The sequence below is a fragment of the Pleurodeles waltl genome, chromosome 6 (genome assembly GCF_031143425.1).
Source record: "Pleurodeles waltl isolate 20211129_DDA chromosome 6, aPleWal1.hap1.20221129, whole genome shotgun sequence".
NCBI lineage: Eukaryota > Metazoa > Chordata > Amphibia > Caudata > Salamandridae > Pleurodeles > Pleurodeles waltl.
In genome coordinates, this window is record NC_090445.1 from 1,067,101,302 (window position 1) to 1,067,119,245 (window position 17,944).

At 49.5% G+C, this 17,944-nt stretch overlaps 1 protein-coding gene across 7 annotated transcripts in view; it reads left to right on the plus strand.

The window, feature by feature from the left end:
- Nucleotides 1-17,944, plus strand: part of HSPG2 (heparan sulfate proteoglycan 2) — a 933,800-nt gene that overhangs the window by 774,951 nt on the left and 140,905 nt on the right. For all 7 annotated transcript variants that reach the window (XM_069240056.1, XM_069240057.1, XM_069240060.1 and 4 more), the window contains one exon: nt 16,675-16,837. In XM_069240056.1, the coding sequence (XP_069096157.1) occupies nt 16,675-16,837 (163 nt within the window). The remainder of the gene's footprint in view (nt 1-16,674; nt 16,838-17,944) is intronic.

The window sequence follows — 17,944 nt, forward strand, 5'->3', positions numbered from 1 at the left end:
CCTGCCACAGACTGAACTGGACTGGCTGCTGGCAACCAACACAAGCAATGTCAATCAGGTACAAATCATTAAGGATGCTCAGTAAGGAGCAACACTGGTAACGGGTACAATTTAGCTTTAATAAGATCTTAAGGCTAAAGTCACTCCTGATACAGTGAATGTGAGGTACAAAAGTGACTGTCAAGTAGGCTAGCACAGGAAAATTGGTGAAATAATCACACAATGATATACAAGTGTACAACGTGTAGGAGAATGGCTCAGTTTGTTGTGTACACCTATGGTGTGGCACCCCATAATGAGTTCAGGCAACCCTTAATGATAGTAAATATGTGTCCCGATAGCAAAAGCTCTCTAGGGGTAGCTGAGTTGAGCAGCTGAAGTTTATCAAGGAGGAATGTATAGCACTTGCAATACCACAGTAGTCAGACAGTAACTCACTGTTGCAAAAATAAAGGATACTTTATTACGCCACTATTACTAGACTAGCATTGGTATATCTCCCTCTGGATATATCTACACACAATATATACACAAGATAACCATCAGAAATAGCATACAAAAATACATGGGGCCTTATGGAAAGGCCAAACCATACACTAAAAAAGTGGAATGTGAAATAGTGAATCCAACCAAGGTAAGTGTGGTAGTTAGCAAGGGACTGGGGGCAAACAAACACCAGAGGAAAGTACAGTAAGTGTTCCCAGCAACCAGGTGCAAGTTAGTTACCCACCTAGTGGTCCTATAGACTAACACAGGGAGTAGTAGTTGGAGTTTGTGTGATTAAGGACCCTTCCCAGTGGACCTCGAGGAAACCAACAGAAAAGAGAAAGGTTGGCAAGTGCCCCCACTTGAAGATACCCAGAAGACAGGAGTACCTACAACAGGGCACCCGGATGCAAAGGGGAGAAGGGACTCGCTCTGAAGTTAGTGGAATCCTAATATTGTCCTGCTGCTGTCATGACCAGTGGACCGGGCCGGTGGAACCCAGGAATGGATTCTGGACATGGAGGACCTGAAAAGGAAGGGGACAGAGTCCAGCACCCTTGGAGGTGCCCAGGTGGCAATGCCGACCCTCATAGAGGTGAAGTTCCTGCAAGTCGGTGGAGAAAGAAGTCCAGCTGCGGGGTTAAAGAGCTGCAGAAGATCCCAGGAGTCACCTATGAGCTGTCGCTCGTCAGTCGCCAGATTGCACGAGGGTCATTAACTAGCCAGATCACCAACGAGCACTGGCAAATACAAGCAGGAGCTGAAAAGGTAATTGCAGAGGTTTGGGGACTAGGAAGGTCTAGGAGACTTTACCCTTGAGGGGGCTGGTCCTCAGCACGCGGGAAGATCAGCAGAAGTCATGAGTGACCCTCAGGCGATGAACATAGGGAGTCACAAGGAGGCCTCAGCAGCACAACAAAACAGAAGTCCCACATCGCAATAGTTTCAGGACAGGGGGTAATCTTCAAGTTGTTGAAGTGCTGAAGGCCAGGACTTCTTGGTGCCTGAAGATCTCCTGGAGGAAAAGTCAACAAGCCTTAGCAAGTGCAACAGTCTCAGTGCACAGGTGTTCCAGTCCAGTGGCAGGAGCAGGGGTCTAAAGTCTCCCAAGTTGATCGGAAGACAAGAAGGACCCAGAGAAAGCCACAGACTCACCACCTGTGAAGCAGAGCCTTTCAATGTCCGTGGGACAGAAGACCCCATCGGTCGACGTTGTTTTGAGGTGCCTGTGGATGCAGGGGAGTGAGTCCTTCACTCCACAAGAGATTCCTTCGTGCTTTCAGGTGCAGAGTCCTTGTGACCCTGGAGAATGCACAGCTTTGGAGATTGCAGAATTCTTGCAGGATCTGGAAAAACAATGTTGCAATGGGAGCCTTCCCACCAGAAGCAGACTTGTTCGATTCCAAAACAGACCAGCAGCAGTTCCAGAGGCCAGGAGCAGATGATGTCTTGAAAAGAGACTTCCTTTGAGAGTCTTGCTTGACGATTCTGAGGACCTGCCCACGGGGGAGCCCTTAAGTAACCCTAAAAGGGAGTTGGTCACTCTCTGAAGTGACCCACCTATCAGAGGGGTGTCAGATATGTCATCTACCTGGCCTAACCAGTCAGATGCCCCAAGGGGCCTCTGCACATTTTATTTTCAAGATGGCAGAATCAAGTGGCCACTTGGCAGAACTCTGTGCACCTCCCTAGGGGAGGAGCTGGACAAGGGGGTTGTCACTCCCCTGTCATTTGTGCCGCACCAGAGCGGGAGCCGGAGGTTCCTGAACTAGTGCAAATCGAACACCAGATGTGCCCTTCAAAGCAGTCTGGTGTCACTCAGAGGCCACCCCACCCCAGCCCTTAGACACCTAATACAGAGGGGAAGGTGGTCACACCTTTCCCTTGCAGGAAATCCTTTGTTCTGCCTCTCCCGCCTGAACCAGGTTCACCAGCAGGAGGGCAGAACAGTGTTTGGGGTCATCTAGCAGCTAAACCCCATAAGGCTGCACAGGCAGAACTGGGGGATCCTCTAAGGAACCCCCAGATTACATGGTATCATGGAACTAGCACTGGAATCGGTGTAGTTGCATGATTCCAACATGTTTGATACTATAAAATGCCTAGGTTTGGAGAAGCCATTATGTAGTTGGACCACTTGTGTTGACCAGTTGTAGGAAAGTACCCTCTTTTTGGCATGGTTACCCCCACTTTTTGCCTGCTGTCAGTATGCTTTGACTGTTTTCACTGGAATCCTGCAAACCAGGACCCCTAGTGAATGTGTTATCTCCCTCTAAATTTGGTTGCTTAGGACTTTGCACACCACACAATTGGCATACTAGTGCCCCCATATAAGTCCCTAGTATATGGTACTTGGGTACCCAGTGCATTGTGGCACCAGGGGTTCCCCATGGGCCTCATCATGTATTGAGCCACCCATGGGAGTCCATGCAAAAGGTGTCTGCAGCCTGCCATTGCAGCCTGCGTGAAAAGATGCATGCACCCTTTCATTACAGGTCACTGTAAGTCACCCCTATGGTAGGCCCTCCTAGCCCAGAGGCAAACTTGCAATCTCACTAAGAATATGACTCCTACTACGAGGACCAGCAGTACCATGATCCAAATCCCAATAGCCCTTGTGCAGGGTCTGAAAATGATGACATAGGTGATTTCCAGATAAGGGCCAACGGCAATTTAAGTCAAGAAGCCCCATTAAGGGTACCACCAACAGTGCCTCCTGGACATAAATGTAGAACCTGTTTCCCAGCCCATATTTCCAACTCAAACACAACAACCAGCTCATTTGATTATAACTCTGGGTCAGACTAGTTTCACAACAGGTGATGGAAGACACTTCTCCAAAACCCCTGTAATGGGATGACTATATAGCCTCTTAATTGGATTTTCTAGTGGCTGTAGACTCTCCATCAGATTACAAAGCATGATTTCATTATAATATTGAAATGGTATTCACACTTTTTGATCTACTTTTACCAGCAAAGGTTGTTGTCTGTTTCCTTTATGACTTCAAAGATGCACCAGAAAAGTCAGTGAAGTCATTATTGTAGGTAGTTGGCTCTGTATATACTATCTCAAAGTGAGAGATAGTGTGCACAGAGTCCGAGGGTTCCCCTTAGAGGTTGATAGTGGCAAAATTAGATAATACTAATGCTCTATTTGTGGTAGTGTGGTCGAGCAGTAGGCTTATCAGAGGGCAGTGTTAAGCATTTGTTGTACACACACAGGCAATAAATGAGAACACACACTCAGACTTAACTCAGGCCAATAGGTTTTTATAAAGAAAAATATTATTTTCTTAATTTATTTTAGAACCACAAGATTCAGATTTTAGGTAAGTACATAACTTGTAACGTACTTGACATAGGTAAGTGTGGAACTTCGAATTAAAACAGTAACGTACACAGTTTTGGCAAAAATGGCAAATAGCTATTTTAAAAGTGGACAGTGCAAAAATCAACAGTTCCTGAGGGAGGTAAGTAATAGTTAGTTTCTCAGGTAAGTAAACCACTTACAAGTTCAGTCTTCTGGGAATAGGCAGCCCACCGTTGGGGGTTTGTTAACCCCAAACACCCAGCACCAGCAACACAGGGCCGGTCAGGTGCAGAGGTCAAAGTAGGGCCCAAATAACATAGGTGCCTATGGAGAACAGGGGTGCTTTGGTTGCAGTCTGCTAGCAGGTAAGTACCTGCGTCCCCGGGGAGCAGACCGGGGGGGGATTTGTAGAGGGCTGGGGGGTCCCAAACAGGCACACAAAATACACCCTCAGCAGCACAGGGGCGGCCGGGTGCACTGTGTGAACAAGGCATCGGGTTGTAGATAGGGAACAATGGAGAGACCCGGGGGTCACTCTGGCGATGCAGGCAGGGCACAGGGGGCTTCTTGGGCCAGCCACGGACTGGGCCAGGATGAGGGCTGCCTGCTGGTCACTCCTGCACCGGTGGTTGGTTCCTCTCAGTCCTTGGGGCTGCAGGTGCAGTGCTTCTCCAGGCTTTGGGCTCCTTTGTTACTGGGCAGTTGCGGTCAGGGGGAGCCTGTGGATCCTCTCTGCAGGCGTCACTGTGGGGGTGCAGGGAGGTGGACTCAGGGTGTCCACATCGTTGGAGTCGACTGGGGGTCCTCTCTCCAGTGTGTGTTCTTCTGTACGCTAGCCAGGGGCGTCGGGTGCAGTGTGTGAAGACTCACGCTTCCGGAGTAAGGCTGGAGTCTTCTAGGAGATGGTTTCTTTGTTGCAATTTTGGACAGAGCCGCTGTCCACAGGAGTTTCTTGGTACTTTAGGTACAAGTCAGTACTCTGAGTCTTCCGAGGTCGCTGGTCCCGATGGATGCATCGCTGTGCAGGTTCTCCGAGTCTGGAGACAGGCCGGTTGGCTGGGGCCAAGTCAGTTGTCGTCTGTCGTCTCTGTGGGGCTTTCAGGCCAGCAATCCTACTTGTTTCAGTTTGCAGGAATCTGTTTTTCTGGGTTCGGTGTTGCCCCTAAATACTCAATTTAGGGGTGTGTTTAGGGCTGGAGGGCAGTAGCCAATTTCTACTGTCCCTGAGGGTGGGTACACCCTTGTTGTGCGTCCTCCCTGTGGGGAGGGGGCACATCTCTAATCCTATCGGCTAAATCCTCCAAAACAAGATGAAGGATTTTTCAAGGAGGCGGTCACTTCAGCTCTGGTCACCATGGGGTGGACCTGGCTGAGGGGGTGGTGACTCCTTGTTTTTCTCATTATCTCCTCGAACTTGCTGCCAAAAGTGGGGGCTGTGTCCGGGGGGGTGGGCATCTCCACTAGCTGGAGTGCCATGGGACATTGTAACATGAAGCCTGAGCCTTTGAGGCTCACTGCTAGGTGTATCAGTTCCTGCAGGGGGAGGTGGGAAGCACCTCCACCCAGTGCGGGCTTTGTTTCTGGCCCTAGAGAGCACAAAGGCTCTCACCCCAGAGGGTCAGAAACTATTCTCAGTGGCAGGCTGGCACAGACCAGTCAGTCCTGCACTGAAGGATTGGGGTAAAATACAGGGGGCATCTCTAAGATGCCCTCTGTGTGCATTTTTAATAAATCCAGCACTGGCATCAGTGTGGGCTTATTCTGAGAAGTTTGATACCAAACTTCCTAGTGTTCAGTGTAGCCATTATGGAGCTGTGGAGTTCGTTTTGACAAACTCCCAGACCATCTACTTAATATGGCCACACTGTACTTACAATGTCTAAGAGTAGACTTAGACACTGTAGGGGCATATTGCTCATGCAGCTATACCCTCACCTGTGGTATAGTGCACCCTGCCTTAAGGCTTTAAGGCCTGCTAGAGGGGTGACATACCTATGCCACTGGCAATGTTTTGTGTGCCTGGCATCCTGAGGGGGATGCCATGTTGACTTTTCCTTTTTCTCCCCACCAACACACACACAATCTGCAATGGCAGTGTGCATGTGTTAGGTGAGGGGTTCCTTAGGGTGGCACAACACATGCTGCAGCTCTTAGGGACCTTCCGTGGTCACAGGGCCCTTGGTACCACTGATACCTTTTAAAAGGGACCTATCTGTGTGCCAATTGTGGAAACAATGGTACATTTTTAGTGAAAGAACAATGGTGCTGGGGCCTGGTTAGCAGGGTCCCAGCACACTTCTCAGTCAAGTCAGCATCAATATCAGGCAAAAAGTGGGGGGTAACTGCCACAGGGAGCCATTTTCCTACAATCCTCTTCACCAAGGCCCAAGGGCGACTGTTGCAGGGGTGTCCTTTGGTATTGAGTTTCTGTGCCTGTGAGTGCTTGCAGTTAAGGGGTCTTGTGGTCTGAGGCTGCATGTGTTAGGGAGTCCAGGAGGAGTGAAACCACAGTGGACTCGAGCTCAGGAGAGCTGGGGGATGTTATCACTAGGTGAGGGGTTCCTTAGGGTGGCACAACACATGCTGCAGCTCTTAGGGACCTTCCGTGGTCACAGGGCCCTTGGTACCACTGATACCTTTTAAAAGGGACCTATCTGTGTGCCAATTGTGGAAACAATGGTACATTTTTAGTGAAAGAACACTGGTGCTGGGGCCTGGTTAGCAGGGTCCCAGCACACTTCTTAGTCAAGTCAGCATCAATATCAGGCAAAAAGTGGAGGGTAACTGCTACAGGGAGCCATTTTCCTACAATTACCAATTAACAATCACTTATGCAACAAAGGCCTCTCATTGCTAGCCACAGTGTCAGCAGTTGTCCATCTCCATCAGCTGAATGAAAAATATACGGCGCTGGATACTACTCCAGCCTGCCTAATAGGTCATCAGTAAGCAGACGAAGATGTTATGCAAGTGGCATAACGATGGTCTAAAAATCAGTCTACCCCCTTCACTTATTTTTGGGGGTGGGGGAAAGAAGAGAGAGACGGTAGGTGCTTGAATAGCATGGGTTAAATGTTATACGATGGCTGCAGGTTTCAGATAGTTTGTTAGAGCTGCTTTCTTTACTAGAAATGGGTGGCTCCGCTTTACATCCTTTAGACCAGATGTGCAGAGTAACATGTTGGATACGCCATTTAAGGGTAAATTACTTTTTGATGAACATAGACAAGGCATTGTAGTCTATAGAGAAGGACACTAAAACTGTAGGATCACTGTGAGCACTTCAACAGCATAGACAGCAACTCTTTCGGCCTTATAAGGGCATAGGACAGCCAGCTAAGAGGGATGGATATACCATACAAGCCAGTCATGTCATCAGTGTGTACCTTATTACTGACCATCATTAATTGTATATTCTCCAAAGAGAAGCACTACATTATCCATGCCACTAGACACTGGAGGATGCACTGAAGAATTGCAGGCACTAATGCACCCCACTCTGCAGATTACCACACCTTCACCAAGTAGTTGGGAAACTTCCTCTTGAACAGAATGTTTGAGTAGCATCACAACAGACAGATGGGTCTCGATTTAGTAGAGACTGGCCATATTTTTATACGATACTCCTCTAAGAACACCATCAACCAGAATGCACCATCTGTGTAGATTACAAGAGGAAAAACTCTCCCTGATAAAGAAAAGTGCTATAGAGAAGTGCCCCAAACCCAGCTAGATAATGGATTGTATTCTTGTTTGTTTTTATTCAGGGAAAGGAAACCAATTGTAGATCTGCACCAGCTCAGTTGTTTACTCAAAACTAGCAACGTTCAGCATGGTTTCCTTGTAGGATATTCTCCATGTGTAGGGGAATCTGAATTAATGACCGTCCTAACCTACAAGATGCATACCTTCAGATACATCCATGTTCACCCCAGCCATAGAAAATATTTGCTTTTCCAAATGGCCGGTTTTCACTATTATCTCAGGATGCTGCCATTTGAACTAGAGTCAGCCCAAAGGATGTTTACAAAATGGATTTCACCAGTAGCAGCAAATTTAAGGAAACAATAGTTATCAATGTTTCCCTGTTTGGATGACTGGCTCATAAAAGGCCCAAAAGACACTTCCAACAGGAATTCAGTGCAGTCTTGTCAGAATCTGTTTAAAACGTTGGGCCTCACAGGGGCAATATTGGACACAAGAAAAGGAAAAGTATTTCATTTGTAAGAGAGACTGCAAGATTTAGTAGTTTGGAATAGTCAAAAAATGGGTCACTGTGTCAATTCAAATGCCTTTTAGGCTCTACTTCCTTCCATAAGCCTTTAATTCTAACAGCAGGACATCTGCCTATAGAGGACAACAGCTTGGGGGAATGCCTGGAGTCAAAGTGCACATGAATGTCACAAATGGAAACTGCATCAAACCCAAGTCTGCAAAGTGTTCAAGAGCTGGTATAAGCTAAACATCAGTCTTTTTGCAACAAACATGAATTGCAAATGTGAGTGCTGTGCAAGCAAGTGGATGTGACCAGGTTTATAAGGGGAAAACACCTTTTGATACCATGGTCAAGGACATTTGTGTATGCACTTCGCCTCTTCTTCTGGTCCTTCAAGTACTGTGGTAAATAAGACTGGCACTTTACCAAATAATTCTGATTTCATCAGCATAGCTGAGCCAATTTTCGTTTATGGAGTTCCTGCTACTCTTTAAAGCTCCACAGATGGTGTTGGTGCCGCAGCAGATCCCTTTGATCAGAGCAGCTGGTCAAATCCAACATCCTAGCCCAGCATCTCTGAAGTTGCACGCTTGGTTCCTGAACAATATGAATTTTCCAATCTGAGCATATCAGAAAAGTGTTGGCCTGGGCGCAATCTCTTTCAACAAATAGAGCCTACTATGCTAAATGGAAAAAGATTCAAGCTTCAACAGGTCAAACCTTCTCTATGTACTAATACACTTACTAAAGAGTTCATTAAAGGAAATCTCTGGTTTTGTCTCTCCACTTTGCAAATTCTACACAGTCCTGTTGGAGCTTGTCAGAGCACCATTTGAATCTATTCACAGGGCAGGAAGAAAATTCCTTTCATGGAAGGTGCCCTTACATCTAGCATTGACATCAGCGTAGAGGGTCAGGCCTTCATGAAATACCATATCTCCACTTTTGCAATGAGAGGAAAACATTGAGCACTAACCCACAGTTTATGCCTAAAGTGCCCTTGGACTTCCATTTAAGTGAACCATTTATACTAAAACATTGTTTCCAAATCCAAGCACAGTTCTGGAGAGAACCGTATATTCTCTAGGTATAAAAAATGTAATTATACTTGGACAGGAAAAAGATGTGCAGAAGTCATATCAGCTTTTAATTGCCTTTGGGAAACCATGCAAGGGAGAAGCCATTTGTAATCTGGATGTTGCCAAATGGGTTGCATCTGCCATTTCATTTTGCCATGTAAAAGCAGGCTGGCCACTGTGCAACAAAATGAAAGCTGATTCTACTAGGAATGTTACGATATCTTTTTTTTTTTGATAAAGAGATTTTATTAAATTTTGCATAAAACAATTATGAATACAGTACAACATGATGCCAACGTGCATCAAAACAGTAATGGTCAAGTCCTCGGTCCCTGCCCCTTTTATTACTAAATGTTGCTCACCATCCACTCTTAAAGGCCCGCTACATCCTCCCACTTCCCCCATATCTTCTTATGTTTGTGTAAGCAACCTCTGGCCTCATACACAAGTTTCTCCCGCTGCGCACACCAATCCACTCCCCGTCTCCACTTAGCCAGTGCCGGAGCCACCCTGGCCTTCCAATCTGCCATTATGTCCCTTTTGGCCACTAGACACGCCACCCCTAAGAAGGACCGATCTGCTCTTCGTAGCTCTGGATCTCCCATGACCCCGAGAAGGAGGGGCAGTGGCGACCTCTTTACCTCCTCCTGTAGGACCTCAGATATCTCTTGCACCACCTTTTCCCAATAGGCCATTATAATCAGGCATGTCCATACCATGTGGTAGAAATCTGCTGTATGATACCTGCAACGGGGGCATTCCGCTGTGGGGTGGAGGCCTGCTTTATGTAACATGGCGGGTGTGAGGTATGCGGCATGTAGGAAATAGGATTGTATTAAACGGAAGCGTGTGGCCATTGTTAGGGAGCGTGGGGCCATTAGTGCTTCTGTCCAGTCCGCTTCCTCCATGGATCCCACCCAACTCTCCCACCTTTGGCGAAGCTCTCTCAGGGGTCCCCCAGTGGCGGTGATTAAGGTGCAATAAATCTGAGAAACCCCTCCCCTTCCCAGGTCTCCCATCAGTGCCTTGGCTTCCATGGGGCTGTGCTCGGGTATGGTGTCTCCTGTCTGCAGGTGAACTAGTAGGGCATGGCGTAATTGGAGATATCGGTGGAACTGTGTTTTGTTTAAGGAATATTGTTTCTGGAGGTCTTGAAAAGATCGTATATGTGTCCCTCTCCAAATATCTCCCAGCGTGGAGATCCCTATGGTGTCCCATTTCTGAAAGCCCTCCAGACCTGCCACATGTATCAGCTGCTTCCCATGCCATAGCAGGGTTTGTTGGGTTAGACGTCCCCACCACCCCGTCACTTTCTGGGCTGTACGCCATCCCAGAAGTACCACTTTGGTCACATCTGGAGTATCCCGGGGTATCGGGCTCCCGTAGAGTATGTCAAGGATCCGTGGGTAGCCCATTGTCTGTAATTCTAGTTGGTATGCGGGGTCTATCCATCCACCTCCCATCCAGTCATTGATTATAAGTGTGTGCATCGCTAGATAATAGTATTGAATTTTCGACATGCCCAGTCCACCCTCATATACATCCCTCTGACAGGTTTTAAGCGACAATCTTGTACGTGAGCCACTCCATATGAATTGGCGTGCTAAAGAGTCCATCTCCTTGAACCATCTCACGGGGATGGGGTGTGGGAAATTCTGCAGGAGGTATAAGAGCCTGGGGAGAATCATCATCTTGTACAGCGCTATTCTACCCAGTAAATTCAAGGGGAGGGCCTTCCAGCGCAGAAGGTCGATTTTGATTTTCTTTGAAAGCAGCGTGACATTGAGTTCCCACGCTAGCTCGGGGAGAAGTGAGATATGTATCCCGAGGTATTTAAAGCTGTTTCTCCGTACAGGGATATTCCGTTGCCAATCTATACAGTCGTGCGAGCGATGAAGGGGGATCAGTAAAGATTTGGCTGGGTTCAGGGTCAGCCCTGAGGCTTCCGCGAAAAGTCTAAGGATCTCTAGGACGCGTGGGCCGCTTTTGGATGGGTTGGAGATATACAGGAGCACATCATCTGCGTACAAAGCCACTCTGTCTTCCGAACCAGAGGGCCAGTGCCAGCCCTCGATCTGTGGGTCGCTTCTCATTAGTATCGCCAGTGGCTCTATCACTAGTGCGAAGAGCAGGGGAGATAACGGGCATCCCTGTCGAGTCCCACGGCCAATGGGGATTGGGTCGGAGACTACTCCATTCACCCTGATTCGAGCCGTCGGGTTAGAGTATAGGAGTTTCACCAATCCCCGGAATTTAGGTCCAAGCCCGTTTTTATATAGGACCTGATTGAGGTAGGACCAATCTACCGTATCAAAGGCCTTTTCGAAGTCGAGTAAAAGCAGTGCCAATTGCATATGCAATAGCGCTTTGCGGTGCGCCAAAGCAAGATGTAATCGTCTGATGCAGTGCCTTGTGCTACGAGTGGGCATAAAACCACACTGGTCAGGGTGCACCAGCGTGGGCATTACCTCCTTCAGTCTGGAAGCAAGGATCGAAGAGAGCACCTTGACTTCCACATTTAGGAGCGAGATAGGCCGGTACGCTGAACATTGTCGTGATGGGGGGTTGGGTTTTGGGGATTACCACAATAGTGGCTTGATCAATCTCTGTTGGGAAGCGGCCTTGATTCTCCACTTCTTCGTACATGTTGAGCAGATGGGGACCCAGAATATCGCTGCATTTACTATAAAATTCCGCTGGAAAGCCGTCAGGCCTGGTGTTTTGCCTGATGCCAGTCCCGATATTGCGTTGCAGACTTCTACAAGACCGATGGCCTCGTCCAGTCTGTCTCTCACCTCTGGGGTTACCCCGGGAAGGGTAATCTCATTTAGTAGGGGGGGACTCTCTCTCAACAGCAGGGCGTGGGTGCCTGGCGTATAGACGGGCGTAGTAGGAGGCGAAGCTATGTGCGATTTCCACTGCTGTTTTGACAAGAGTACCCGAGTCATCTAAGATCTCCGGTATAATTCTGTTAGCCATGGGGCGGGTGGCCAGCCAATGCAGTAGCTTCCCGTTTTTATCCCCCCATCCATAAATTCGGCCTGCTGAGGCTCTCCACATGTGCTTGGCTGAATCTAGCATTCTATGTTTAATATCTTCTCTTACCCTGGTCAGTTTCCTCATGGTCGAGGCTGATGCCAAGTTTTTATGTTGGCATTCGAGTCTCCGGGCCTTGTTCTCTAGCTCGGTGATCTGGGAGTTTTGATCCCGTTCACGGGACCGAAGAATGCTTCTGGCATGTCCTCTAATAGTGGCCTTGCAGGCAGCCCATAACATTCCTGGGGACCGAACCGAGCCCTCATTTAATTCGAAATATTGGTCGAGGTGCAACCTGATCTCTTGGGTGTACTCTGTATCTTGTAAGTGCCACGCGTTCAAGCGCCACATAGGCCGTCTGGTAAGGTCTGCTCTACCCAGTCGGAGCCGTATTGGTGCATGATCGGAGACCCCCCGTGGAAGAATCTCTGCCCCTGCGACTTTTAAGAAATCTAGGGCGGGCATGAACACCAGGTCTATTCTGGATTGCGTCTGGTGGGCTGCCAAAGTATGTGTGTATTGGCGTTCTCTGGGATGCCAGGTGCGCCACACCTCACACAAGCCGAGGCTCTCCGCCCAACTACTTAGGGCTGAGGCCCGCTTGGATCTATTTATGGTACTTTCCCCAGAAATGTCCAGCTTTGGGTCAAGGACCGCGTTGAAGTCTCCTCCCAGTAGGGTAGTTCCTTGGGGTAATCCTGAGGTTACTCGGTGGAGCGAAAGTAGGAAGGAGTCCAGATTTGCCGGGGGCGCATAGGCGCACACCAAGTTTAGCGGTTGTCCGTGAAGAGTCCCCATGACCACCATGAATCTACCTTGTGAGTCAGATTGCGTGGAAGTGATTACCATAGGCAAAGATCGGTGGAGCAGAATGGCCACTCCTCTAGAGCCTCTGGAAAACCCTGCATGGTATACCCTATTGTATCCTCCTCTCGCAAGCATAGGGCATCTGGACCCAAGAAGATGGGTCTCTTGCAGGAGAACTACTGAGGGGCAATACCTGCGGAGGGTGTTAAATACTGCCGATCTTTTGATCTTGTCTAACAGGCCGTTTACATTCCAGGAGAGGACCTGGGTTACTGAGGGCCAAGCGTGAGGTGTGCCGATGTTGGGCATGTTTGGATGTGTGGGTGCAGGCCCAGGGATGACCATTTCGGACGTGACCGTGAAAATTTTAAATCTACAAACCAGGCTAACTAATTTGTCGCCTCTTAAACCTAACTTAAACTTCCCCTCCCCCCTAAACTCCCCCACTCCCCATTCTCCCCCCCCCCCCCGGAAGCATCTGTCGCCCATGTACCCAACCAAAACCAGACAGCCAGTAAAACTGTCATTGGAGTGGAGTGATGGACCCCTCCTTTCTTTCGGATCAATTGTAATTAGCAGTCACAAATCAAGCGTTCAACACCATACTCTAGGAAGTCTCCGGAGCTATCAATGTTAATCTCTCTAGGGGTCGCCCGAGAGGATCAAGCGAAGCCCGAATCCCCCTACGTCTCGCGCAGGGGTCCCACACCTCCCGTCAGCCGAGTACCGGAGACTGACTCAATCGCCCATCCTCGGCGGGTCGGGACGGTGTTCGAGACACCGGAAGAACCTCAGTGTTAGATTCGGCATGAGGACCAGAGTCCCGAGCTGTTTCATCCTCCGCAGGAGCGATCGAGTCTTTCTGTCTGCCTCTCCGGGATCTGGTGCGCCGCCCGCTCCTCCGGGGCCCCTCTGATGGTGAGGGCCCGACATGTGGGGTTCTTCCAGTGGTCCCGGGGGGACCCTTTCGGGCTCCGATGCCCTCCTCTGTCAGCCAGTCCCAAGCTTCCTCAGGAGAATCAAAAAAGTAGGCTTTCCCAGCCATGAGGACTTTGAGGCGTGCGGGGAAAAGGAGCATGTACGAGAGCTGCATTGCCCTTAGTTTTTGCTTAACATGTTCGTACGACCTACGGCGGGTTTGGACTTATCTGGTGTAGTCCGGGAAAATTAGGATTTTGTGGTTTTCCCACTGCGTACCCTCTTGCCGCCTCGCTTCCCTGAGGATATTGTCTCTGTCCTTAAAGTTAAGGAATCGTGCGATCATCGGGCGCCTCGGGCCGCCCGGGGGTGGGTGAGGTGCGAGCGCCCTGTGGGCTCTTTCAATTGCAAACAAGGGCGAGAGGGATTGGTCAGGCATCCAAGATTTGATCCACGTCTCCAGGAATTCGGCGGCCTTGTCATCCTCTATGCCCTCCGGGAAACCTATGAAGCGTAGGTTGTTGCGCCTGGCCCGGTTTTCCGCATCTTCTGCACGGCGGTGAAGCTCGCCGGTTCGGGATTGTAGCTGGGCTACTTTGGCTTTGAGGTCAGACAAATCGTTTTCGGTTTGGGAGACTCGGGTTTCCACTTCCGTAATTCGGGTTACTGCATTTCTAAGGTCCTGTCTGATGAGGCCCATGTCCACTCGCACCTCACCAATTTTTGTTTCCACGGCTATCTGCGATGATTGAATAGCTTGGAGAATGGCACTCACCCCATCCGGGGCCGAACCCCCACCAGCCACTTCTCCCCCTCCTCGTTGGCCCGTCGTAGTCGTGAACTGGTCGATTTTTTGTTGGGAGGGCGGAGGTTGTTTGTTCGTTTTATCTTTTCCCATCGTGGCACTTGAGGCGGGTGTCAGGTGGGCCACACCTTCCTTAATGCGGTTTCAAGCCTGAGAATTTAGTGCGTTGTTAAGTACCTTGGACTGTGGGGGGGCTCGCTGTGTCTGATCACATAAGGACGGCCGGCGATGGCACCGTTGGCCCCTTCTTTTCAGGTCCCTTTCTCACTCTCTCCACCAGTTGGGGGGGACCCGTCTGAGTCCCAGACCCAGGCCTCTCCACCTTAAGGGCTCTGCACCTCCACTGTAGGCCCCGCGCCGTCACGACCTCGCTCTCAATCTCTCGAGTCGTTACGACCAGGGTCTAAGGTCAACCAAGCACGACCCGGAACCCAGGATATCCACTTGCCCCAAGGTGTTGTCCTCCACTGCTCGGCTCGCAGTCTGGATTCTGCCGCAGTCCAGCTCGCGCTCCGCCCGGGCCCGAGAGAGGCCGGAACCAAGCCCCCAGGCCCCCGAGCCCCCTCTTGTTGCTGCAGGGATGGGGGGGTGGGGGTGTCACCGCTCGTCTTCTCCTTCCACCCCCTCCCGGTCTCCGATTCACTTCTTTGCCCCCCCCGGGGGCGCCACTCGGATCTCCGGGCGGGTCCTGATCCCTAGCACGCCTCCAGATTTAAATTCCCTCTAGTAGGGGAATCTCGGGGACCAGGGCCTCCGCCACGGCCCCAGCGCGGCACCGCAAGCCGCTTGGGTGGCCAGAGAGGGCCCCCAGTCTCCCGGGCCGCACCCGCGCCTCGTGCGCCGCTCACCCAGTGTCCTCCTCCTCGACAAGGGGGGGGGGGGCCTGTCGGCACTCCAGTGGCAGGGATCCACCGTCGGGGCGTGCCCCAGCTCTCACCGGGCCTCTCGCCGCCCCTCAACCTGCAGCAGTCGTCTCCCAAGCCCACCTCAGATCCGCCGGGTGCATCTCGCAGCGGCCGCCATCTTGAACTCCTCTTTACGGGATCAGGCGAGCCGCCGGCTTTTCACCAAATCGCCCCAGCAGACTTCTCCACGGGCCCCCGGGACACCGGGGAGCCATGTACAGCGTTTTTTGCTCCTTTGGACCGCGGTAGTTAAGGGCGGATGACGGAGGGGTCCAGAGCACTCTGAGTGCGACCGTCATCTTGACGCCGGAAGCCACGCCCCCGGAATGTTACGATATCTACTGCTCTGTTTACATGAATACCATTAACAATCATATGCAGAGTGGCAACATGGAAGAACGTACACAGCTTTGCACAACACTTCTGTGTGGAAGAGGCAGTAAGAACTATGCAGCAGTAGACCAAGCAGTGTTATGTCATTGTTTTTATTGGAGTGATTCATACTTGAACTATCCTTCAGCCATTGTTATAATTTACTCTGAATGTTATGTACTGTTTGGTACTATGATTCAAGCATGCAAAACTATAAAATATCCAATACAGGAGAAGAAAAAAGTTACTTACTACAAATGGTAGCTCTCCAGTACTGGTGTCTGTCATATGTTCACATACAATCCACCCTCCTCCCCATGAGAGGCTCACTAACAATATTGGTTCCTTCACATGAGTGTTTTGAAATTTAAGGGATAGTGGCCTCTCATGGTGTGTATAGGGCTGATATTTGGGTAATTTTAAAATGATGTGGCTAGGCTGCTAACAGGCTATGTTTAACATGGGACTGCTGTTGTAATGTTTCCATGGGAGTTCTAGCTCAGTGGCGATGATTCAAGCATGTGAATCTATGGAAGATATCGATACTGGAGAACTACCATTACACATAGGTAATTTTTATTTTTTATTTGGAGGGCAAGTGGACATAGAAAAGATCATGTGCTTACTACTGAGAAGATCATTCCGATGTTGCATTTTCTAGATAAAGGTAAACATTTTATACTAAGGGATGTAGATGACAAACCAGAAACAACTCACATCATTCATTCTTTTTCTTAGCTCCATTGATAGTTCGCATCACACCACAAATTGACGTGAAAGGTATTGGCGGAACTGCACAGTTTAACTGTGCTTTTGGTGGAGTTTCTGAGGCCAGGATAGAGTGGTTCAAGGATGGAGGACAACTGTCACCCGACCACAGCGTGCGCAATGGCGTATTAAGGTAAGAATTTGGTAGTGGTATTTCATAGGAGTACATATATATAAGGCTGATTCAAAATGACTTATTGTGTAAATCAGGAGTGTAGTAAGCTGGCTATCTATGTAGTGCACCAATGTATGGGGACCCTATGCAGATAGTCGAGGTGACCTTTATTGGTTTACAGGGTTGCAAATTACAATCCCAAAAGCTCTCTTTTGCGGTAGTGTGGACGAGCAGTTAGGCTTATCAGAGGGTAGTGATGAGACAGACACTCAAGTAGGAACTCAAGACCAAGTGTTAGAAAAATAGTTACTTTTGTTTGTTTCAACAACAGAATACTGTTACAAGAATAAATACTGATGCAGTTGGAAAAAAACCAAGCAGAATACTTTAAGTGTCTCAAAGGCAAAATGCAATCCTATGGAGAAAAGCACATGTATTACATACAGGTATTCAACATCAACTTACAGGACCAATCTTCAGGGGTAAGGTAAGTGTGGGGCACTGTCCAAGGCATCACCAACATGTCACCTCGGGGAGCTCTGGGGCAACCGGGTACAGAGATGATGTACGACATCTGGTGCCCCATTGGTTTCAATTGGAAACGGTCCTGGGGAAGAGATGCTGCATGTAGGGACTGGAGGGCCAGTCCGGCTGAATTAACAGGGGGGCTCTGATCTTGTGATGCTCGGGGATGTATAGACACTTTTAATGGTCTTCTCCTCGGTTTCGGATGCCCAGGTGCAGAGATGTTGTGAGGCATCGGGTCTTGGTCGCTGGAGACGGTCACAGTAGAGGGGGCCTGCACAAAGAGGCTGCAGGTGGACTCAGGGAGTCCACAGTTGAGGAACTCAAGGTGGGCTCATGTCCTGAAGGGTCTGGGAACCACACTGGCGCCATTGGCCCACTTCAACTCACCCGTGTAGTAGTGCTTTCTGGTGTCAGGTTTTTGGTGGTCCTTCGTCCTCAAGGTTCTTCATGGGTGCCTGCAGGGTACAGGGAAGTAGCTCCGCTACTCCACAGGAGATCCTGGTGCTTCTTGAAGTGCAGGCAAAACTCCCAGGTGACTAAATGCAGAGCTGCTGCAGGACGAGTCATCTTTGTTGCAATTGCTGAGGACTGTAGGCA